Source organism: Asterias amurensis, chromosome 19 (assembly GCF_032118995.1).
Source record: "Asterias amurensis chromosome 19, ASM3211899v1".
Lineage (NCBI taxonomy): Eukaryota > Metazoa > Echinodermata > Asteroidea > Forcipulatida > Asteriidae > Asterias > Asterias amurensis.
The window spans coordinates 14,883,272-14,908,844 of record NC_092666.1 but is presented as its reverse complement, the minus strand read 5'-3'; the positions used below and the strand labels follow the sequence as shown (position 1 = coordinate 14,908,844).

Genomic DNA, 25,573 nt, shown 5'->3' with positions numbered 1-25,573 from the left:
CTTTGAAATTGATCCTTGGTCTTGGCCTTGGCCTTGGTGCCCATTTATGGAATACACAATCTGAGCAGTATCGCTTCTCATTCCATGGAGGAAGATTTCCTTCTTCCATGTCATTCCATTCTAACAAAATAGTTTTTAATGCTATTAGTTTTAAAAGGAACATGTTGCCTTGGATCGGTTGAGTTTGTCTTTGAAAAGCGTTTGTAACCGTTTGTTATAAAATAATGGGTTGAAAGATGGTGTAAAAGTAGAATACAATGATCCAAACAAACATGCCTTGAAATTGCACGGTTTTCATTTTACCTCGTCGACAAACTCGGTCGGCCATTTAAGGGAGTCAAATCTTTGACTCCCCTAAAAAGCCGACCGTGTAAGTTTGCAAAATAAAAAGAAAACCACGCAATTTTGGGGCAAATTTGTGTGGATCATTGTATTGTACTTTTAAAACATCTTTCTACCCATATGCATTTTATAACAAACGGTTACAAACGCTTTTTATAGACCAACTCGTCCGATCCAAGGCAACGTGTTCCTAATAAGAGCACTTGATTACCAATTCTATCTTCCCTTTAATGACCTTTATACATTAGTCCTGAGCTAATGAAATGTGTTTGTACTGAAAGTACAAAAAAAAGTGCAAAGATTTCGGTCATCACAAGATAGACCAAGAGAGGATGTGTCATGAGCTTGAGAAGGGCAGCGACCTCTTGATTTGATAAACCATGGATGTTAGAAACCTACACTGGACTGGCTAGACAAGGCTGGGCAAGGGTGTCATTTGCACTGTGCACCTGTAGCTTATTAGCACATAGTGCTCATCATCTGACCAGTTACTTTTAAAGGCACAGAGGTGGGTTTCACAAAGAGTTAGGACTAGTCTTATCTCGAGTTAGGACCAGTTACTCGTCCTAACTTAACACTATCAATGCAATTTGTATATCTCCTAGGACTAGTCCTAAGTTAGGACTAGTCCTAACTCTTTGTGAAATCGACCCCATGACACGTTTGGTAATTGCTAAAGATAATTGTTGCCATAAAAACTTACTTGTTAAAAAGCAATGAAAAACTGTTGATACTTTAAAACATTGTGAGAAACGGCTCCCTCTGAAGAAACGTAGTTTTTGAGAAAGAGGTAATTTCTCATTAACTAAAATATTTAATTTGAAATTGGGGCCGTGTTCATGTTGTTCTACTTTGTACGTATTAGAGTCGATAGTGGACAGGTTTTCATGAAATTTGAATTCTAGAGATCTATCAACAATTTTAGTGAGAAACATGAAATGTTTTCACTTAAATCACACTTAGGGCTGAACAAGTTTTCTGTTTGTTCACTGTTTATTGAAAGAGGGCACACCTTAAGCATGGTTCCTTTTGAATGAAATCTAGAATGTTTTTATAATTTACTGTTTATATGCCTCCTCATGTGCTGTGCAAATGTTTGTATTTTCCCATAACGTAAAAAAATAATCCCAAATCATAACAACTTTCTGTTTGAATGGACATTCCTAACCCAGTGTCGAACCAAAAGAAAGTTATTTAATAAACATATCCTACAAGGCCACATTGTCCGTGACAGCAGCCCCGGGCAGTTTCTGTACTTAAAACCAAATGGAAAAAGTATAATTTCCATACCAGTCGTCTTGAATTATTATCAAAAACCTATTGGAATGGCTAGTGTGGAGAGAAAAGGGAAAGAAACCCCACCAAAGTCCGATGCATTGTGTTTCATATGCCATAAGAATTACATGTAGTGAACTGTGAATGGTTAATGGTGCATTAAACCATTCATTGATAGTGTTGTGCGCCCCAGGCCGACCGACGCAATTCTACACACCAACATGTACCGAGATTGTACTAGTCAGGTAGCTTATGGATAGAATCGTGACCGACTGGCCCAAAGCACCAAATTTGGTAGGTACCTTCTATAGGCCCCAGAAATCAATTTTAGAAGGGGTGACACCAAAAAATATTTTTGGAAGGTACCTAATTTACATAATTTCAAAATGGCTGCAAAATCCTATATTTAAGCACTAATTTCGGTACATTTTTATCATTTAAGCAAAGGTCATTTTGAAAAATTTACTTTGGTGGTTTTGTTTACTTATCCTGCACTTAAAAAACATTAATGAACTGATGTGCCTAGGTAACTATGTGTTGTCAGAAATCCAAGATGGCCACTATAATAATAAATTCAGTATCCTGGTTCGAAATATGCAAAACAGTTATATTTTGTTGTTACTACCGTCTTAACTATTAAAAGAGTCCCATGTGGGGAAAATTGGTTTAGACTGACAAGATCTTCAAAGATCTTTGCAGCTTCCGCTGCACTTGTACAGCGCTGTGCAAGAAAGCCTACAGCCTTGCGGCATCTGCCGTTTCTGAAGCACTGCAGCAGTGTTTGGCATCCGCACTCCAACAGCTCTCTGCAGACACTGGCTGCCTCTGGAATGAGTGACCACACAGGTTTCCAGTCAGATGCAACCTTTGTCCAACCATACCCCTCGGTTTGAAGCACGCTGTTCAGACTTCAAGTTTGTTGTCCAGATGCTCGCCTCAGGAAACTTCATGTTCAATACCTTCTCAGTTACTAGTTGAAATAGCTCTTGGTGGGATCCTGCAGAAAGTTTAGGAAGTTTAGTGTTCCCTGCAACCTTCTTCCTACACCTTTTCCTCTCTTCTTCCTCATAGATTGCTTCAAACATACCTCTCTTGTATGTATTCCACACTATGTCTACTCGGTTGCTATTCCTCAATTGTTGGATCCAAGGGAGAAATAACTTTTCACCAGATTCATTGAATGTACTACAATGTAGTTTGATTTGCAGGAAGTGCGTGGACGATAGCATCATCGTAAAAAAAAAACTTGGCATGGTAGTATGACGGGAGGGTCTAGCTGATCTGTTGTCAGAATTTCTACCTGATCAGGTTTTTTCGTCGGCAGGAGGAGCGCTCCATACACCGAGAGAGAAGATGGCCAAGGATGATTTTCATGGGCGAAGAATTGTGTTGAGTCTCCATCACGGTACTGACTTAATTGCAAAGTATAGCTGGCTGAAAAGATTGCAATCATTGTTTTTACTTGAACGATGCTGCTTAGCACTTATGTTTGGCTTTGATTTCAGACGCTGCCAAATGGCCACAGAATTTCTTTTGATGGGCTTATGAATGCTGGTGCTTCGGTCTAAAATCACATCCTTAACATGCTTCTGGTACTGGGAAATGCCAAGGGCTTTGATTGTGCGGACTTTGGAAACAACATCTTTATTAGCACAATTTCCAGTGCCCAAAGCAAGCAGTTCTGAAGAATCTTCAATGAAAGGGGTTACCCATTTCTGAGATTGCTTCAGTGAGGCTCTTCACTTGTTTCCTTAAAACCTCCTGCATAGTCATCCCTGTTCATGCTGCTTGTAAATGTTGATGTTTCTCCGTCCATGAACTGGTCCTCAAATTCCTTTAGCAGTCTTGCTTGCTGTGGACCTGAAACCATCCATATTCTGGAGGCAGCTGGATTTTCTACCACGCCACCAGACCCTTTACCAACGTTGTTTTGTTCATGACCATGGTCAAGAGGCATGCAAGAGGATTCGTGTTGAGTCTTTTGAAGAACCCACATTTGTATGACATCTTCTTTGATATTTTGTGGTAGAGCCTTTATGTCTCGGGTGTGAATGGGGATCCAGCGAGCGTAGGTGGGATCCAGAACAAAGAACCAAGACACCAATGCCTTCAAAGCCTCCCCAAAGAGATCAAAATCTCGGATACCATGAGCACGGATGAAAATCAGCAAAAGTGTTTCATATTTCAAGATGATATCCCAGTACTGAAATGTAGAGCTTGCCGTAATCATCTTCTGCTTCCACGTTTCAAAAGAAATCCCACTGTCAGACTCCACCTTCAGTTGCCAAGCATCTCTCTCTGCAGATATGTAACTGTTTGGGCTGTAACTGTGACTATGCCTGGTTCTAGTGAGGTGAGCAGCTTAGAGGAAGGAGTCTGCTGTACCTGAGGAGCCCACACCAGCTTCACATAAGGCAGCGGTCCAACCAGATCCTTCAAGAAAGTCTCCAATTGTGTTCCATCTATAGAGTCATCTCAATTTGGAGACCACCAACGTTACTAAAAAGTGTTTTTCTCCCAATACAATGTCTCGGGCCAACGCCACTGAACAAAATTGGCATGGACAGACAGTGGTTGGTCCACAGCAATTAGCGGTGTTTGGCATGGATTGAGATATGTTGTTATCTGCCTTTGGATATCCATCCTATCAAGCATTATGCTTGATCATGTCAATGGTTGTAGCCTTTTCGTGTAAAAGGGGAAAGAGGGCGTCAAGAGCAGCAGGATCTTAAGGAGGCATCTGAGTTAAAGCAGGGAAGGCAGACCAGGCAATGTAATCTTCTTTCTCAAGCTTGTCCTTCTTTATTAAGAGAAAATTAGATCTGTGAATCCAGGAGACTTCTGTAGCTCTTGCAATTTCAAGTTTACCATCGACCTTATGTTAGATTTGCAGGGCAGACAAGCTTCTTGTTAATGGCACGGTCGTAGCTTACACTGATGCCCAGTCTATACAGGATGTTCATTATATGTTGCATCTCGTGAGTGTATGGATACATAACCCATTGTAGAGAGGCAAGAGGTGGCTCCTTTTCTTTGGAATGCCTGCTGTTTTTTGCCACAGAAGCTTTGTTTTTTGCATTGAAGCTGACCATCTGAGCTATGGAAAGACAAACCTGTGACCCATTGATATCTTGGTGCTTTACATTAGGTACATTCAGCAGCATGGCAACTAGTGTCTTAAGACTTGGCGGAAGAGAATTTTCCAGGCAGTTATGCTCAAAATTCCTGGTAACAGGGAGGGATTCCCAATCAAGTATGTATTGCCTGACGCTTTTAAAACTGATCTTTATTATCTAAAATATCAAAGTGAATACGCCAGGAAGGAAAAAAAACATTGAATTGGCTATTGAAGCCTACCTCCAAATTGTAGGTGCAAATAATAAAACGAATATATAAAATTGTACATTAAATCTTTATAAATGAATTACTCGTCAAATCACTAACAATTACGTTGTAATTAGTCTTAATTAGTGATAATTAGTTATAAGCATCAGTCTACTTTGACTTTAAAGTAAAACATACATAATTTGAACCCTATCAATAGGCCTAATTAATAAAGGGCTGAATACAGCACTCAACTGAAAAACAAAATCACCACATAATTTTTTGTTTAAGCTTTTATATGCAAATTGTGCACAAATTTAGATTTATGCAAATTAGGTACCCTTCCAAGATTGTTTTCAGGTGTCACCCCTTCTAAATATCTTCTCTAGGACCTAAACAATATATCTACCAAGTTTGGTGCTTTGGGCCAGTCGGTCACGATCTCGTCAAAATTTGGACCTAAGCAACCTGACTATACATAGAAACCTATAGCTTATAGTTGCGTATTTTAATCCTTTGCTACATGTATACGTAGAAGTGTGTGGTTTAGTAAAGTTATGGTAAATTACTACTTAATTGGAGGTCGTGTAGACAGTCATTCACATGCCATTAAAATCAGTCCGACACCATGAGTATGAGGTCACCAAAGTAATAACTTTAAGTATTTTATTGAATCCTTGATTTGACCATTTTAAGCAAATTTCATGACTGAATGAACGGGAATGGCCAATAACTTTTACCCCAAGGTTTATACAACAAATAGTCATAGGTGAAATGTGTTTGTTGTAAAGAAAAGGGAATTTAGAATTAGCTGGCTGCAAATTGCTTACAAATCACAAAGACCTATAGGTATTATGACTTTAAAAAATTAGTCTTCACACACAAAAAGTATTCAAGAGAGATTATATATGCTAGTGTCAAAACATCAGACCATCAACTGTTGTTAAATAATTTTATTTCAAGATGACAAGACCTGTATGATGTAAGTCAATTTTTTGCAGATTTTAAATTTTAAATGGTTGTACACGTACATTAATATTTGAGAAAATTACAAGTGATCAAAATAAGGTATTGCTATAAAAAAATGTGAAAATGATAAGTGGTAGTTAATTAACAACTTAAATGTTCAGGTATGTGTAGATCAGCCCTGGCTTCACAGTAAATGTTCCTACTTTTTTTTCAAAGACCAAACATCAGATCTGTCCTACATGATGTAGGATTCAACAACAAAATCTTTCAAAAATGTCTTCACTCGTTGGGTCTATTTATTTTGTTACTGAGCAGTTCTTGGCTCATCGGCTTGCCTTGACGTCATCGTGTTATTGATGACGACTAAAGCTACATGTATATTTATCTCTGAAGGGTGGTGCATTCATCATCATGCCACAAAATAACCCACAGCACCCACAGGTATTGGAGACTTTTGAGCATCGGCGGCAGCAGAACACAAAGTTCTTTTTTTTGCAGCTCTGAGCGTGCGTACACATTCAGTATTGCGCATAGGTCTGAGCACGCGAACTACTGGCGAGAACTGTGAAAAAGGACCGTCCAAAAGTCTTCCATTGCTGTGGTGCCCTGTATTTTTGCTGTGGTGCCCTTTGCAAATTCCATTACAAATTTCAATTGTGCCCCTAACCAGAGGAAAATTTGTTTTGCCAAGAAAGAAAATGCAAGAAAGAAAATGCAATGCCTGAATATAAAACCAATGCATAGTATTATTGCCCTACGGTCCATGCAGATCTGATAGTAAAGGTGATTGCCTCCATGCCCCCAGGTCATTGCCTTGATGCCCTTGAAATGCTTTTGTAAAAAGTTTACAATTTCCTGATGGGGTGCCCTTTACCAAGGAGAAAATGCCTTGGTGCCCCTGTCCATTCTTAAACGAAGCATAAAGGCCTGTACATGTACAACTACTGAACATATTTGGTGTATGTATTGGGGTTTTTTTTTCGTGGGGGGTGGGGGCTGTTTGTTTTTTTATAGAGCAGGGGGTTGCCTATTAGACATGTTACAACAGGATATGGTGTGCAGCATGTATTTCCTATGATTCAACGTCAGCCTTTAAACTCACTTGGCAGGAAATCGCCAACTGTAATGTACTGAGGTGAAGGAACGCAGGTTTTGCTCGTAACTTTTTTAATGATTAGCCAAGGGGATCACGGGCTGGTTTCACAAAGGTAGTTCAAACTAACAATGTAGGATTAGTCCATACTTCACAAAACCTTAAATTACTTCACAAAACTACAGAATGTGTTGTTCACAAAGTATTGTAAAAGGAAAACAAGGGGGAAACCCAGACTCAAAAGTCAATTTCAGGAATTTTCACATTTGGCAAATCTTATTGCTGATCAATAAATGGTGCAAAAAAAAGAGTTTAGAATTGTTTTTAAAATAATAAAATAACAGTCTCTGTATAAACATTTTTACGTTAACTACATACTGTCACAATGGAGAGTTTAGAAACGTATTTATTATAACAATATTTCAGTTTGGTTTTGTATCATGTGGTTTCCAAATGACTGCATTGGGTGCCTGGGAACTTTTGGGCTATAAAAGTAGCCACATGCTATAGAAAAAGTAGCCCAATACTGTTAAAAGAAAACTTATTGTAAATTGACCTGTGTAAAAACAGACAACAGGAAATGGTCACAGGGTTTTAAAGGATGTCAAGCTTCAATACAAGGTACATTGTGTACTCTGTCATGTACAAACTCAAAATGAGGTCTCAAGTTCAGCTTGACCCCTGACACTGAGGTCAAAGAAAGCCCAAGATCATTGGCCAAGATTTGTGTTGGTTCGTGTGCACAATTTCCTTTGTTTGACGTCAGCACTGGTGGTAGAGGGCAGACTGGGGTCAAATATTTGTCTCAACAAATTTATAGACTTGGTTAGCCCAGGAAGTAAAAAAGGAAAACCTTCACAATTTCAAGGGATATTTGTGTGATGCATTAAATTCTAGTTTTGAGACATCTTTCTAACCATATTAATTTCATAACAAATGCTCTTTATAGCTGGGAGCACCCAATCCAAAGGCTTTATGTACACGTCAGGTCCCTTTATAAAACAAAAAGTATTTGTGCGTGTTTTTGCACTTTTCCCCTGTTGAAGAAAAGTACAGCATGTAGTTATAGAAAGAAGTGAAAACAAAATATTGTTAGTTGTTTGGTTTAAATTTGAAACTGAAAGTTCACTGATTTTTAAGCCACATCAGAACGATTAATTTGTATGATTGGATGTTTTGTATACGTGTACAGTTACTTTCTTTAAAGTTGTTGTCAGCCTCCAAATTTCATGGGTTTCTACAGCAAAAACAGCAGCTGCCGTATGATTACAAAAATAAACCATAATTTTGTCCATGTAATTTTCTGAGCCTACAAAAAGAGCCCAACAAACTTAGAGATAGCAAAACACCAGAATCATTGTGAGAAACAGGAAACAGTCATCTGACACGGCAGGAAGTTGAGGATCCTGTGGCTGTTCCCTGCACGTTCCCTGCACGCATCAAGTAGTCATTTTAATTCATTAAGTTCATTGTCATTGAGGATGGATTACTTGTAATGTGCCTCGCGAGACCATCAAGCAAAATAGCTCCGGCAAAATTGCTCGGCAATAGGAAGAAACTGTTCGATCGGCTCGGGATCGCAGGGTGGAGAAAATCGTCGTTACGCAGGAATACAATGTGATTATCCGTGTTTTGTTTCTTGATTTGGGATTTTGATTTGAATCTACGGTAGAAATCAAGTTGGTTTCAGCTTTCTTAGACTGAGTTACATACATCGTGTCTATGGATTTTAGTTGGAACATTTGCAAATGTACGCACACTGTTGTGTGTTTTGAGTTATTACGCTTCTCTAGAGGGCGCTCTATTATTTTCTAGCTGTGGCATAGAGAGGAGAACGCATCGTGATGATCCAAGTAATGTAACTTCATGATGTATGTTTTTCTTATTTTCTTTGCGTAGTGCAAAATAATTGACACACAAGTTGAATGAGTTCACAGTGTATGTCATACATGTATTTCAACTTGAAGACCTGACGATACTTTCTTAATTTTGCAGTTGTTGCAAATTTTACTTATTTCCTGCTGTCTTGTGCCTAATTTCATGGAGCTGTCGAAAAGCACAAAAATAGTCCGAAACATTTTTTTTGCTTAGCAAAAATGAGTTGGACACCAGTCACCAACGGTCACAGGGCATGGCACTTTTGCTTTGAACGTTGTTCCATGGTAAGCGTTCTTTAATTTTTGCTGTGCTACTTGTTGTTCCTTTAGAAGTAGCCCCTGAGGTGGGCCCCACAAAAAGCCCTCGTCGCAGTCTGCGTTTTCCACGCTACATTAATTGTACTTAAGCCTTTAGTTTTCTTTGTCAAGTCTTCCAAGAAACCAATGACATGAATTGTGTCTTGTGATAATTGGTAGACTTCGCTTGTCAATGAGGAGTGAAACTACTCAAATTTGTGTCAGGCAACTCTTAAAGCGGTCTTTAGTAAAGCATCAATGGCTTTTCAGAATGCGGTAACCCACACACAGATGAAAAAAGAAAAAATGCACAATAAAATTGCTAAGTGGAGTTTGACATTGCATACATTCAAGATTGCTGGCAGGTCATAGTTAAAGGTAGAGCCATAGTTTGTTTATTGTCAATTTAATTCTGCTTTTTTGGCAACATTATAAAGAAAGACACAATAAAAGTCACCATTCCAAAGTTCCAGCTAAATAAAGTATCCATTTGTTGAGAATCCGGTATTTTCATAAGAACATTGAATCCATGCGGGAACCAACCACATCTCTGGCCGCAGCATTCACAAATGGACACCAACTCTCAAAAATCAGAGAAATCAGAAAAACATTCATGCATGAATCTTTTCTCAGATTCAAATGTATTCAGGTGAAAAGCTATCTAAACCACCTTCACATTCAAAGAAAATCCTGTCTCAAAATACATAGTTTATACTATCAACAGCTACAGCGCTCTTCACCAAGTAAGTTTTTATAGCCATTATTTTTTGGAGTACTTTTCAAATCTATGACTCTACATTTAAGCACATTAATGCATGAATTGTTTCTCAGATTCAAATGTTTTTGGGGGTTGAAAAGTCATCAAAACCATATTAATTGAAGGGAAACCTTTCTCAAAATAGTTGATACTATCCACATACAGTACTTCTCACCAAGTAATTGTTAATGACATTTATTTTTTGGAGTATTTCCGAATCTGTGACCTTACCTTTAAGCTCATTGGAGTTCTGCCAGAACGATTGCCAATCAATGCATCCCTCAAGTGTTGACCCCCAATGGGGTACATTTGTCAATCAGGCGTACCCCCATCGGGAGATACTTGTGTTGCCGATAGGAAATCAACATTGATAATAAAGATTACAAATTGTTGCAATTTAAAAGTCCTTCACTTTATAAGAACTTCCTGCAAACAGTCCTGAATCTATATTTGATTCTAGGAAGATGGCTTTTTGGTTCTTGAACATTTTAAGTCATTCTCTGGAAGATGGTCAGAGTACACTGATCGAAATATCAAGCAGAAACCGGCTCTTTTCAGAGCCACCACTACTCACAAAACAGATTTTTGCATGGTGTCGCTGCTAGCTTTACGTATCGTGTTTTAAAACCCTGTGCCTTAGCACCCTACATACATTTGGACAAAGCTGACCCTACAAAATAACTAATACATTTTTTTTCTGTGGCGTTTGCAAAATTTCTTGTATGTTTTTCATTTTGGAACAGCAAATTTCATTCAGAGAAACAAATTTAAACACAAGTTTCCTTTTGGCAAAAATTGGGCCATGCAACTTCAAGATTAGAGAACCTGCAGTGTCAAACATTTTTTTAGTGTGGGTCCAACTTTTCTCACTTTTTGTGAAATGTGTAGTCTTCCAAACACATGAAATACGCCTAAAACATATAGTGGACTTTTATTACCACCACTTTAGACTTCATTACTCATACTATATGGCCTTTGTCTACCTACTATTATCCAATTTTCCAATAGCGTCCTCAAGCGAAACCCAACCTTCTTTATTTGTAACCCAATGCCTTGGCACCCCATGGGATAAATAACCCTTTCTTTGTGTTGGGGGGCAAGGAGGGTGAACTGTGGTGGCGTGTAGTATTATACCCAGTTTCAGTGTTAAACCCAGTTTCCAAGTCTAGCTGTTTGGTACAGAAGCGTGACCTGAGGAATGGCTTACAAATTTATTTATTTTATCCTCTGGTAGCTTTTTTTTTTTTTTTGGGGGGGGGGCAATAAAACAAATCAGTGACAGAGGCAAAACTTAACAATGTACGCAGTTTGTACAAATGTGGAATTATTAGTCACTGTAAGAATGCGTAATGTACTTTGAAAGACCACTTGTACTGACTGTCATCGTTTAGGTCAAACAATAGAAATGGGAAATGTGCCTGCCTGTACGCACTGCGCACAACTCTCAGCCAATGATATGTCTTCATTAACCTCAGCGAGGGCGCTGTTTAGGTCTTGTGATGTCATATAAAAGCGGTCTATTTTGGAAATTTAGGTTTTGATACGAGGGGAAAACCCCAGAGAATTGTTTTGAGGATAACACACAATCAGGTAGGGACTGAGAACTCTTTCGCTTGTTCAAACAGTTCAACTCAGGTATTGTAACAAAAATTATGTTCCAGTAAACATTTTGAGCTAATGTACAAGGCCTGAGTTCTTTTGAATTGTACCCCCAAGTTCAAGCCCTGGCGCAGATAGTAACTGGTCTTTGGCAATAACCAAGTCTGTCCTTTGATTGAACATTAAAAAAAAAAATTGTCAAATGGCCCTTTTAGTCACCCTCACCACACCCAATGTGCCACATCCCCCCCCTACACCTCACTTAACCTCACTTATTTCTCGGAACCCTAGAAAGTCAAACATCCAGCGATGTAGTTTCATTTTCATAAAGAGGATTGACACTCTGTTTGTTTGGGTAGGTCCTGCATTCAACTGGTCTTATAAAACCCGTCATGTGACCCTTTCCCCCTGGCCTGGCGAACAAGCGACTCGCTGAATTCACAAGTTCAGCGAACGACTCACCGATTTCACAAGTTCAACTCATTCATTCATTCCAGTATTTGACTCTTTACAAATGTAACGGTCTCTGATCCCAGGAAGCATTGATCAAGTTGAACCGAGCGGTCTTTATTCACTACTGCGGGCTGTCATCGTGTTTGTAGTACTAGACATTCTTGAGAGTCTTGGGCTGTTATTATTCAGGTAGGCCGAGATTTAGACTGCACTTAACCAGTTGAGATTGTAAGGACATTTTGTCGGACGGAAAAAACGTACGTAGATTCTGGGCACAATTTTGATTGAGTCGTTTGCTTTTGCATTTAGCTTTGGTTGGTTATCAGTGTTCCATGTGTGTGGTTAGCAAATTTGTGTGCTTAGATTGTGACCGCTTTTGGAAATTGGGGCTAGAACCCAATTTCATACTGGCACCTTCAAACAAAGATAGGGAGACCACCAACATAGGGCTAGATAGCTCAGTTGGTAGAGCACCGGAACTTTAAACCGGCAGTCATTGGCTCCAATCCTGGGCTAGTTATTGGTTCTTTGTTCATCCTCAAATTATAATAAACTTTACCCAGTCAGTTCCCCTTTAGGTTTTATCTTGATACTACAAAAGCTGACGGACTAGTGAAATGATGAGCCAGCTGGTTCTGCTGGCTTGCCATCACTAAACTGTTGACTTGCACCAAAAAAGTTAATGACGAGACCCTGATAGTATTTGACTTGTATTCAGAGCCAACACTTCTGAACTTTACAAAAAGTGTTTCTTGAAAATTGAAATGTCACAGAAAAGGTCAGTGCATTATTTACTTGTTATTTGGCTTTGTTCCATTTCTAAAATGTGTCTTGCTATGTCTGGCTGTGGCTACAGTGTACAGAGGAGGGTAGATCACTGTACATACCTCCATGGTAACATGCACATGTACATGTAGCCAGTAGCCGCAAGCCAGTATACATGTAGCTAAGTACATCTTAGCCACATCAGGGTTTGCCGTTAACTTTTCCAGTGACTAGCCAACATTTCACAAGTCTGCCATTTTTTTCTCCTGTTGAGGAACTCCTTTCAACACTGAAGGGACATTTGCAGATAACTGTGACTAGTCCTCATGTTTCCCCCACTTGCATTTGGCCAGCGGTCCACTGTTAGGGTGGGGGGACCCTGCACATCTTAAGACACACTAATCGAACACATGCCACTCTGCAGTAACCTCAACTCTGAGCAGGTAACCACTTAATTACCAATGACGCACACCCTCCCATAATTAAGACGTTGTGGTTTTATTCTTAATTCAGTCGCCTTGACATGATGTGGTCACTTTGGATTCGGAGGTTGTTATGTGAGCCCTGAATATTCAAGACGAGAGTTGAAGAACTGGAGAAAAGACGAACGACGAGGACTACTTTTTTCGGAAAAGAGTAGAGGAGAACACTTATTGTTATCAGATTTAGCGAACAGTTTTGTTTGGCGGTTGTATTTCTGCTCCTCGCGCTTCATGTCTGCTGAAGACGAGCGATTGTCCGTGATGCCTTCAATAAACATTCCATTGTAAGCGCATGTTTTATAGTTGTCGTCCAAGCTTGTTTGTTCTCTACCAGCAATCTACGGTACGTGTTTGCTTCATTTTTGAAAGGACAAGGGCACCAAGCCATAAGGAAATTGTAAACTTCTACTGGAGCATATCAAGTGCACCATGGCAATGACCAGGGAGCATGGAGGCAATCGCCTTCGTTGCCTCCTTGAAGTATCAGGCCTGGGTGTTTGTATGACTGATGACACGACATCGCTTCTGGGCTCTGAGGTAATTGTACCACGTACATTGAAATACTAGTCATTTTGGGTGCCGGGTTACAAACATCGACACTGCATTCCAGGTCATCAACACATTCTATCATCCATAAGCGTGTAAGGAGTAGCCAGGAACTCCTCTTTCCAAAGAGACAAAGGAATAAAACATCCTCCATTGATGGCTCTGTCTTCAAGTTAAGCGACGCTAAACTGTCAGTTTGTCTACATAAACTTCATGTGTGGTGGTATTAAATCGTTCAAAAAATTGACACTGTCATTCTCTATGTATGTAAGGAGTCACCAGAACTTCTCTTTCAAAGGGACGACGGAAAACACATTTTCCATTGATGGCTCTGTCTTTAAGTTAGGCGACACTTAACTGTCGGTTTGTCTACATGAACTTCATGTACAGTGTGTATGATGGTATTAAATCATTAAACAAAATTGACGTTGTCACTCTTTAACCTCGGAAGGAAACAATCTGTAATTTGGATCATGCCATGTTGGCAGGAACACAATTATTGACCGTCTCCTAAGCTTTAAGCAGCCAACTATGACAGGAACGGGTACTTGTGTCAATTGGATATCATTTTAAGTTGTCACCTCGGAGTACTGATTTGGATTATATACTGGGAGCAGAATGGTGGATTTGGCGGCGGTGTTGGCGAGGCGGCGCTGGACGTGGTCAAGCAATCTCTACGAAGGATATCTTTATAGGTAAGAGGACTTCTCTGGGATACAGTTGGGATTTATATAGTTGGGATACAGTTTGGATATGGTTGGGATACAAATGGGATATATTTGGGATACAGTTGGGATACAAATGGGATATAGTTGGGATACAGTTAGGATACAAATGGGATACAATTGGGATGCAAATGGGATACAATTGGGATGCAAATGGGATACAATTGGGATGCAAATGGGATACAATTGGGATGCAAATGGGATACAATTGGGGTACAAATGGGATGCAGTCTGGATACAAATGGAGTACATATGGGATGCAGTTGGGATAGAGTTGGGCGACAGTTGGGATAGAGTTGTGATACAGTTCGTAGACAGTTTCCCCTTTGAAAAGTCGACAAATTGTGATTTAAAAAATAGCCTGAAATGTCTACTAAAGCATGTATAGACTTGTGGACAAGTCGTTAAATGTCTGTCGCAGTGAGAGCGTTCCAACTCTATTCCGAATCTCCCCGCGGTATTCTCGCGTGACTGCTGGCCCCGCGAGACTACTGCTCTCACGACTACGGTTAATGAGGAGTACAATTCGTCAACCAACAGTTCGCGCGAGAGCATCGCCACAACATCGACTATCTCACCGCGGCAGACCATCAACAACTTGTCCACAAGTCTAATACATGTACCATGTGTAATGTATATTGTACATGTAGGTCAACCCTTGTAGTCAATCAAATGTTCCTACTTTTTCCCAAGCAACAAATATAATGCCTGAATTTAAGACAGAGTACTGAATAGCGCTCTAATAACTAAGGTTTCTATATCTAGTGATGCCCAGAGTCTATAAACCTCCTGGGAAGTTGGAACCCAGGCGCCCGCAAGCCATTCTTGTCAGGAATTTCCACATTTTGTCAAACCTCATCCCATCCTTGTACAAGTAGTGTACATGTACACCATGTACATGTACATGAACAGAACTCTGTAACTTTGGAACAAAATTATGTCAATACTTCGACTGGACTTCAGGGAATTTAGTTTTCACACTTCCGTTGAAAAAGTTCCCTACGGTGGAGTGTACCTATAACATGTGCATTTGGTCTTTAGCCACTGTTTGTGAGTGTTACTCGAACCAGTTGATTGTACTTCGCTTGGTGTGAAATTGATGAAGTGTGGTTGATTTAGTCACAAAGAAATGTAGGTCATAACGACCTACATGTAATGACTAACTTTATTGGTGCATGGAAGTTACAACTGTATGTATGCCACTGTCAAAGCTGAAATTTGTCCTTAGGCTTATACATGTTGTCTGCGCCATTTTCTGGATTTAGTTTATAAATGCTTTTTAGTTAAAATTTGTGGTCAGTGTTCTACAGCGTTATGTCAAGTTCTCCTGTCAGTGAAATTGTGTTTAATCGTTGAGTAAGATGGTGACTGCTCTATATTTTGACACCCTTACAAATATGTTCCCACAAACCTTGTGATTTACAGTTAGGGTTTGGTTAAAGGGAAGGTACACTATTGGTAATTGTCAAAGACCATTATTCTCACTTGGTGTATTATGCATAAAATAACAAACCTGTCACAATTTGAGCTCAATCAGAGTTGGGAGAAAATGATGAAACAAAAAGCACCCTTGTTGGACGAATCTGTGTGCTTTCAGATAGGAATAAAAGACTTCTAGCTAGAAGTCTTTTATTATTTTAGTGAGAAATTACCTCTTCTCAAAAACTACGATACTTCAGAGGGAGTCGTTTCCCACAATGTTTGATACTATCAACAGCTCTCCAATGCTAGTTACCAAGTCAGTTTTTAAGTTAATATTTGTTTCGAGTAATTACCAAACGTGTACCTTCCCTTTAAGGTTTGGAAAATATACTTGCGGTGTCGGAACATAGGGGTGTCTGAACAAAGTAACAAGCAAGACACCCATTCACATTGTAAAGTAAAGAAGTCATAGTTTTTTCCATGTCTAATCAGCTGTGTCTACTCACATACATGTAGTAAAGTAAAAAGACAACTATTTTTCCACGTCTTTGTGTATAAACCCTTGTTCTGCCAGTGCTCCAGCAATGGCGATGTGGTCTGGCATCACTTGCGCATACGGATTGGTCTATGAATGGTCTATACATGTAGATGAATCTATCGGCGGCCCTTGTATCTGCCACCATCATTAATGGAACGCTGCATGAAAGGCTTCAGTTTGCTGGGAGTTGTGCGCAGCCCCTATACGCAGGCACACACGTTGTTGTCATTGAAGATACCGGTCACAAACGTCATGTGCAATCAATCCACAGATTGGGCTATACAGGGTTAAAGGTCAATAACCCATGCCCTAAAAGAAATATCATTGTAATCAGATTGATCTCTTTATAAAGGTTGGTTTCCTCTTGGAAGACTCTTCGTTTCCGCTGTAAATAAAAACAGGAAACGAGAGAGGAAATATGTTGAGGTTTTGAGGGTATGGGGTCATGAATTGTGGGGTGTTTGTTTCACTCATGCATGTCATGATGGTCAGGAGATCATGTGGTGTTGATTCACCCATTTGAAAAACTGGAAAGAAAAAGTCCTGGATTGTAAATGGTTTATTTCTGTTAAACAGTTTTGAGTTTTGAGACAAAATATTGTAGGCACCGTTCTCCCTCAACATTGGTCCACTGGATAGTGTTGTAACCAGAGCGGGTGGTCCACTGGATAGTGTTGTAACCAGAGCGAGTGTAAATTACTTTGTAATGGTGAATTTTCTCTTTGGAGTTGAACACAGTTTTAAGCAAATGCCAAGTATTTATTGTAAAATAATAATAGTTGCTGCAAAGTATGAGCTGACCCATTTTAAAAGTTAGTAACAGATGAATAACTTTAGGTTGACAAAAATAGAGAAACTGCCAAAGGGCAAGATACATGTACGTACATTGTAGCTCAGTTGGTAGAGCGCCGGTTTGTTATTCCGGAGGTAGCTGGTTCCAATCCCGCTCCAGTAAATTTTTCTTTGTACAGCCCCAAATCATTTAAAATTTACCCAGTCAGTTTCCCTTAAGTTTCTTTTGTTTTTTTCTAATAACAATAGCTGAAGAGCATGAGCTGATCCTTTTTAAAAGTTAGTGAAAGAAGAACACTGGGTCGTATGAATAAAAAGTAGTACTTACTTTTACTTGAAAATTTGAAGTATTTACTACCATCCATATGAATAAAAGGAAGTAAAAACTGTTACTTAAAAGTATTTACTAAAATGCTAAAAGTATCTACTTTTACCAAAAAGTAAATTCTTTTAATTTTAGCACTTAACTTACTTCCATATGAATAAAACGGAGAATATACTACAAAATGCAAGTAAATACTAGTGATTTTTCAAGGTAGCTCCAGAGCTACCTTGGGCACAGAAGTAAAAGGCTCGTCCGAAGAAATGACAGTGTTTATGAATGTTCCTCACAGGGTAAATGTTTTAGTCCAAAGGAAAGACATCACTGAAATATTAAATAGACACATACACAGTGTTTCACAAGAGAAACAATACACACAAACTCAAACTGCTTTTAATCAAACTTGTTTATATATGATGAGGATAAAATAAAACCGTTTGTAAAAAAACCGTTTTGTATCAAAAAAGATATAAAGAATTTTTTCAACTCAGAAATGAATGCCTCGATCATTAAGGCTTATTGTTCATAAAATCAGAAGAAGTAATTTTTTAAACAATTAAATGCATTTCAATAGAATGTTGTTCGTGTTATTATTAAAACTTGTAAGTTTAATTTAAATAGCTATGCTCATATCCAGCTCTCATCTTCTCTATACAGCGCTGTCATGCACTCCAAGTTTCAAAAGCTTACATGTAACAAAAACGTTTTTATTCTGTGTGTCCAGATGAGTCGTCTTCATCAAAATGTTGTCAGAATAAAAACCTCATGGCTGACTTGAAGATTTCTATGTTTCTATTAAATCAAATGCTGCTTTGGCTGTGTGTGTGAGCGCGTACGTAGACGTGAATGGGCGTTGTAATACAAAGGAAACCTTTTGTTAAGAGCCATTCAGCCATGGTATATCAGAAGTATTTACTCCAAAGCATTAAGTGAATACTTTGCAGTAAAAGAATAGGTTTATTCATACGGAATTTAGAAGATGCTTTTACTGAATGCTTCTACTTGGAAGTTTATGCTTTTACTTTTTGCTAGTACTTGTCAGTAAATACTACTTTTTATTCATACGACCCACTGTGCTTTCAGAACACTGTGCTTTCAGAACTACATGTTCCTGACTTCCTTTTACCTCTTGTTGGAGATAAATAGTTTTGTTTACTCTTGTAAACAACTGGAAGTGGTCAATGATCTCATTATCACAATGATTGCGTTCATTGTTCTGATTTCTAATTATAGTCGTCAATGTGTGGAAACCACAGACATTGAATGAGATCAAGACTGTCTGTAGAGGAAGGAGGGGATGGGTTGGCATGGTAACAGGGTTGGATTAGGAAACAGGAAGAGGTTGGGCGAGGAGGAGAAGTATAAATTGGCATGTTGGTTTGGGGTTTTATTTACAGCTGCTCATACATGTAGTTCATGTATATATGTGACTGACATACCACAAACACATGTTTCTTGACACATTACATGTACATCTTGAACTTCTCCATGTTCTCTTGTTTGGACCGAAGTTGTTTTAGCGTCATTCATTTGTTGCGTATACAGTATTCATTGTACACATGCGTAATGATTGATTGGTTTTACAAGTCTACATGTGTACCCGAACAATCGGCAAGTTTGGTGGACTCCTGCGCTTGGATTAAAGTCTTACTTGTATCAGCAGAAAGTCCTGTTTCTTGTGAATCTACCTGACGTCTTGAAGTGAACACTGCCATGCCTGTGATTTGATACTCAATAGGGTTTGCCCTTAACCTTTTTAGTGACTGGCTAGCAGGACTAGTTATGTAGCTTGTCACTTCACTAGTCCATTGGCTTTTCAGTAGTCAATCTCATGGAATATGAATGCTTTTTAACACTGAACTAGCCAGCCAGCCGAACTACATGTGTAGTTACATGTAGAGTGAATTCTGACTTGTCCTCGGGTGTCTTAACTAGTATTTGGCCAGCGGACAACTAATAAGAGAGAACGCTGCTCAATAGCAACATCATCAAAAGATGAGCAAGATTCCCTCTGAGTCAGCACTGCAGGCAGTCAGCTGTTAGCGTATTAAGGAGTTTCTACTTTGTGTTTTCCTGTCCAGGCAGGAATCACATAATACAAAATCAACACACTGCGACAGAGCATGAAGTCTAGTGACTAATCCTAGGATTTCTATTGTCAATTAGACCTCCAAATTTCCTGGGATTTCTATTGTCAATTACCTCTGAACTTGTATGCTATAATTATTGATTTGAATCAGGGGACTTGAACAATAGAACAATTGGTAGACATTTTGTTTATTGATTGGAATGATTGGACTTGAACACTACATGTACATGTAGATAGACATTTTGTTCAAGCAGTGTACATGTATGTGTGTGTACAGTTTTACAAATCGTTTTGGGCGAAGAGACAAAATCAAAAATCATCATATCTGTGGGTTGTTTTGGTGACTCATGTTATCAGTGAGTCAAGTTGAAGTTGATGATACATCAGCTAGCTTTGTTTACAATCCCAGACATTGCAACTCTCACAGGATTATTCTCTGCAATGTCCGAGAGACGTTTGTAGTTTGTCCGTGAGTGTTCGCAATTCACAAGGTGCTGTTTTAAGTGTTTTGGAGAATCTTGAGAAGGTTTGAGAAGTGTTTTTGTGGAATTCTATTATCTGTGTTTCTCCGTGGATGCGGTTGCCATGGTTAGCCAGGACGGAAACGGTCGATTGTGGATTGATTCAGTGAAGCCGACTTTGTGGCGACGTTGGAAGGATCAGTGTCGGAAACTGCTGCACAGGAGAAGGTGATCGGGGAATATTATTGTTTTTCTATTTTATAGTTTTTATTTCATTTTATTTTCCTTTTTTGGGGGGTGTGGTTATTTTTAAATTTTTTTTAAGGTTTGTAATGGATCATTGTAGGTTTTTGTGTCTGATTTAAAATTGTTTTTGTTCACCCAGGGGTATAAATGTGTACGTACCTGCGAGGGTAGAGGTTGATATTGTTTTTGAAAAAGCCTTTTGAGTGCCACGGCAGGCCAGGGCTGTATACTCCCCAGGAAGCTGAGAAAGATGTTATTGGCCTGAATGACCAGGGGTGGATTTCACAAAGAGTTAGCATGGTTAGGACTAGTCTTATCTCGAGTTAGGACCAGTTACTTGTCTTAACTATCCATGCAATTTGTATATCTCCTAGGACTAGTCCTAAGTTAGGACTAGTCCTAACTCTTTGTGAAACCGACCCAAGGGCACTAATGTAAAGCGCATTGATATATTATTCTAAGAATTATTATTATTCATGATACATTTTGTAATGATCGTTTATCTTTCAGGAATGACAAAATGACAAAATTCATGGAGCAAAAAAGAGCAGTCCAATGTTTCTTCGTGGATGTGTATCAATAATTAATTTATTTTTGTATCTCTTTTCTCTTCCATGTACCCTCGTTCCTTCTACAGTGCCAACTCTCCCTTAGGATCATGCAGGTAACAATTACAGCTGTTTTAATTTTTACAATTTTTAAATAAGGGAATGAAAGGGTTGCAACGAGTTCTTAAACTGTCGTTTTAAACTGGTAGGGTCGTGGCCGTGCAATATATCGCCTTTATTGCACGACCTTGCATGCCCTGCAAGCTTTTAAACGGCAGTTGAAGAACAAGTCACTACTCTTTTATTCCCATTCATAAATGCCTTTTTGGTTAAAAGACACAATAAAGTATGAAACTATGTAAAACTATAAATCCATTTTCCGACGTCCTTGAGCTCTGTACGTGTGTTGCATTTTTATGACTGAGACAGTTTTCGGATATGCATTCTTGCGCGTAGTATGCATCTAAACGTATCCGAAAACAAACGGTTGTAAACAGCTCGAGCTGGTCATTATCAAAGGTTTAAAGCCATTGGACCCTTTCGGTAAACATTATTGTCCAAGGCCCACACTTCGTGTATCACAACTTCTATATCAAATAACAAACCTGTGAAAATTTGGGCTTAATCGGTCATCGGAGTCGGGAGAAAATAACGGGAAAACCCACCCTTGTATCCGTGCGTTTCGCTGTGTCATGACATGTGTTTAAAATAAATCCGTAATTCTCGTTAACGAGAATTGATATTGTTTTACTGTTTTCTCAAAAAGTAAAGCATTTCATGGAATAGTATTTCACCACTACCTTCTGTAAACCCTGTATGTTATTTGTTCTGTAAGTTATTTATTTTTTTGTTCTGTACCGAAAGGGTCCAATGGCTTTAAACACCCCCACGTGATGCGCTCTCCTCCATTAGGAATAGCGAAACTGTCTGGGGTATTTATGAATAAAATTTCAAGGTTGACATGGTGGAAGGATAATAAGAAATATTTTTTTGCGATGACAATAATTCTCTTTTGAGTGAGAATCACAGGACTCAATGTTTGCCTGTCCATCTCCTGAGGATGGACAGAGATGACAGAGTGGACTGTCCGAAACTAGAGCAGACTGTCCGAAACGTTGAGTTCTCAGGTTCTTCTCAGAACCATCATGACTCAAAAGAAATTGATCTATAATAAAAAGGTATTTATATTGCGCTTTTCCGAAACACGATCAAAGGGCAGGATAAAAGAAAAGGATAAACTAAAACAAGCTAGAATTAAAACAAGCTAGAACAAATCATTAATCTACTATTTAGGAAAGAGATAAGTTTTAAGTTTTTTCTTAAAAGTAACAACATAAGAAGATTTACAGACACTTGCATAAGCTTGGGCGATATCGATTTATTTTATTCACGATATATCGCCGACAATATATCGCGATATTCGATATAATCGCGATAAATGAAATTTGACATAATCAGTCTTAAAACTCCAAGTGAAAGTTGTAGAGAGACAGTCATAGCATAAGAGGGGTGTTTTAATGACCTATTCTTCTGGTTTTACTCCAAACCTATGGGGTGCAAGATGTCTCAGCTAGCAAATACATCGCGATATTTAATAGATATATCGATATATCGCGATTATCGCGATATCGCGATATATCGATATTTCGATTAAAAACAAATCCATCTGATATCGAAATCGTTTCCAAGTTAATATCGCGATATTTGATAACATCGTGATATCGCCCAAGCTTACACTTGCAATGTGTGTTGTATTCATATCCAATACCTTTTCCTTGACAATTTGGTTTCATGGCCAGATGCTAAACCAAAAGAGTGCTAAAGATGCAAGATGAGGAAATGAGTCTGAAATGTGAAATGTGCAATGGATGCCATTTCAACAAGCACCTCTTTTGATGCAACAATAGATCAGTGCAAATATTGACCATTGCTATCAATAAATAACATTTGCTTGTTCTTTTGTGTTATCCCCAGAGGGAAAAAGATCCGCAAGTTCTCGGAGAATGATGCTGATATTCGCTCGAGGGGGCTTCATTCGGTGGATGAGGAGAGTGGACTCCTGTTCTCAAAGGTACGGTTTGTTTTCAGTCCAGTGGGGGTCTGCACGATATTTGCTGGAGAGTCTCTACAAACATGACAAACAGAAAAACAGCTTGAGACACAAATTTTTTTTAAAGCAGTGGACACTATTGGTAATTACTCAAAATAATTTTTATCATAGAACCGTTCTTGATTACGAGTAATGGGGAGAGGTTTCCATTGTGGGAAACAGCTCCCTCTGAAGTGACGTAGTTTTCGAGAAAGAAGTAATTTTCCCTTAATTTGATTTCGAGACCTCAGATTTAGAATTTGAGGTCCCGAAATCAAGCATCTGAAAGCACACAACTTCGTATGACCATGGTGCGACATGGGTGTTTTTTTCTTTCATTAATATCTTGCAACTTCGACGACCGATTGAGCTCAGATTTTCACAGTTTTGTTATTTTATGCATATGTTGAGAAACACCAACTGTGAAGACTTTAGTCTTTGACAATTACCAATAGTGTCCAGTGTCTTTAAAATATGAAACCAATTTCGTATAGCACCTTTTGAGGGATTACAAGATGTTATAATATTTATAATAAAAATAAAAAAAGGACAAAACAAGAATGTCTTGCTTAAGGAGAAGTGTCAAGACATGGACTCGAACCCACACTCTGCTGATCAGAAACACCAGAGCTTGAGTTCCATGCTCTTAACCACTCTGCCAGGATCCCTTGTAAAGATTGCTAAAGTTCACAACATGTCTCTTTGATTTCTCTTTCCTCCTGAAGACGATCAGAGTATACTGTTACTGATCCAAGTGTAGAATCTTTTACCACCAGTCATGCCGGTTCTTTTCAGAACCAATACGACTCAAAAGAGATATTTACATGGTGTTACCGCAAAACTCACATAATTGTACTCAAAGTTTCAAATCCTTCGTCTCTTTTCTCATGAACTCGAACCCGCACTGATAAGAAACACCAAATCTCGAGTTCGGTGCTTTCAACCACTTTGCCACAAAAGACTGCTTTGATTCACAACATGTCTCTTTGATTTATCTTTTCTTATATTTTGTGATTCCAGGTACCTCTGACACCATTAGAGAATAATGGGGAGCCAAATATTAGGAGACGAGCTAGTCTCCGTATCAAGAAGATGTCGTCATCTTCGTAAGTAGCAAATGAGTTTGTCTGTTTGTTGCGTAGCGTTGGGATGTTAACCAGTTGAGCCTTTAACCAGAAAAAAACTGTTGATGTCCGTTTCTGAATTTCCAAAAAATTAAATGGAGTCAACAGATGAACAATTTTTAACAAACTTTTTTTTCTTCTTTTAGATGTTAGCCCTAGATGCTATCCAGGGAGAATAATTGACATCTCTTTTGTTGGTGGAAGAACTGACTTTCCCCCACAAAACGAATGCATTATTTCAATCCTCTACAAATATAGGATAAAAAACATCATCATTTAATTTTAGTCTGAAGGTTTTCAAAATAATTCCCTCTGAAATGAAGTCATATGAGGAAACTGTATCTAAAAACCTAAACGAAACACAGCTAATATCAGTTGTAACGACCTAATTTAAGGACATTGTGTTTACATGCTGAAAATTGTGTATGGTTTTTCACTGTTTTTCCCCTGACTCACCCAACGCATTTAGCCTAAATTGTCACAATCGCCACAGATTTACATCAAACTTACACCGGTTGAAGATAATGAGAGTAGAAAGGGTACCTAAAAATGTAAGTCGCTGAGGTGATGTAGTTTTTAAAACAATGTCATGAAAATACGTTTTTACATGCAAAAATAATTTTCGTCTCATGATCACTGAGACGAAAATTATTTTCATGGCATTGTTTTACTCATTCCTCAAAAACTACAGCACCTCAGCAAGTAATGTTTTCAGGGAAGCTTTCTACCATCAAACTGTGTAAGTTTAATGTAAATCTGTGGACGTTGTGTTTTTTCCTACAAAAAGTACCTAGACCCTTTAAGCAGCTCTATAAAACAGGGCCCTTGTGGGATGACCATTCTATAAATAGAAACATGACCTTCAAAAACCCCACACCCTGCCGGCTTTATGAAACAAAAAAATTATTAGTCATACCTGTAAATTTGTCTCTACCCAAATGATCTTCAGCTTCCCGTCTTATCTTTAAGTGATTCATTTAAAAAATGCACTGTTTAAAGGCACTGGACACGTTTGGTAAGCGTCAAAGACCAGTATTCTCATTTTGTCTATACCCAACATAATGCATACAAATAAAAAACCTGTGAAAAGTTTGGCTCAATTGGGGATCAAATTTGCAAGAGAATAATGAAACAAAAAACACATTTGTTGCATTACTTTGTGTGCTTTCAGATGCAAAATAAAAGGCTTCAGCTGAATTTGAGTGAGAAATTACCTCTTTCTCAAAATATGTTACTTCAGAAGAAGTCGTTTCAGAACAATGTTTTTATACTATCAACAGCACTCCACTGCTCGTTACCAAGTAACTATTTATGCTAACAATTATTTTTAGTATTTACCAATAGTGTCCAGGGCCTTTAAGTGATTCATTTTAAAAATGCATTGTTTAAGAAAACAGAAACTTCACTTTTCTTTGTCAAAGTGAAAGTAATTTCAAAA

General features: G+C 38.6%; 1 protein-coding gene across 4 annotated transcripts in view; it reads left to right on the top strand.

Annotated features, from left to right (window-relative positions):
- The window catches only part of LOC139951319 (uncharacterized), a 62,462-nt gene that overhangs the window by 17,771 nt on the left and 19,118 nt on the right, over positions 1-25,573 (top strand). For 3 of the 4 annotated variants that reach the window (XM_071950149.1, XM_071950151.1, XM_071950148.1), the window contains 3 exons: positions 21,012-21,038; positions 22,897-22,993; positions 24,032-24,117. In XM_071950149.1, the coding sequence (XP_071806250.1) occupies positions 21,012-21,038; positions 22,897-22,993; positions 24,032-24,117 (210 nt within the window). Of the gene's footprint in view, positions 1-13,282; positions 14,475-21,011; positions 21,039-22,896; positions 22,994-24,031; positions 24,118-25,573 lie in introns of those variants that run through there. The other variant, XM_071950150.1, reaches the window with a different exon arrangement.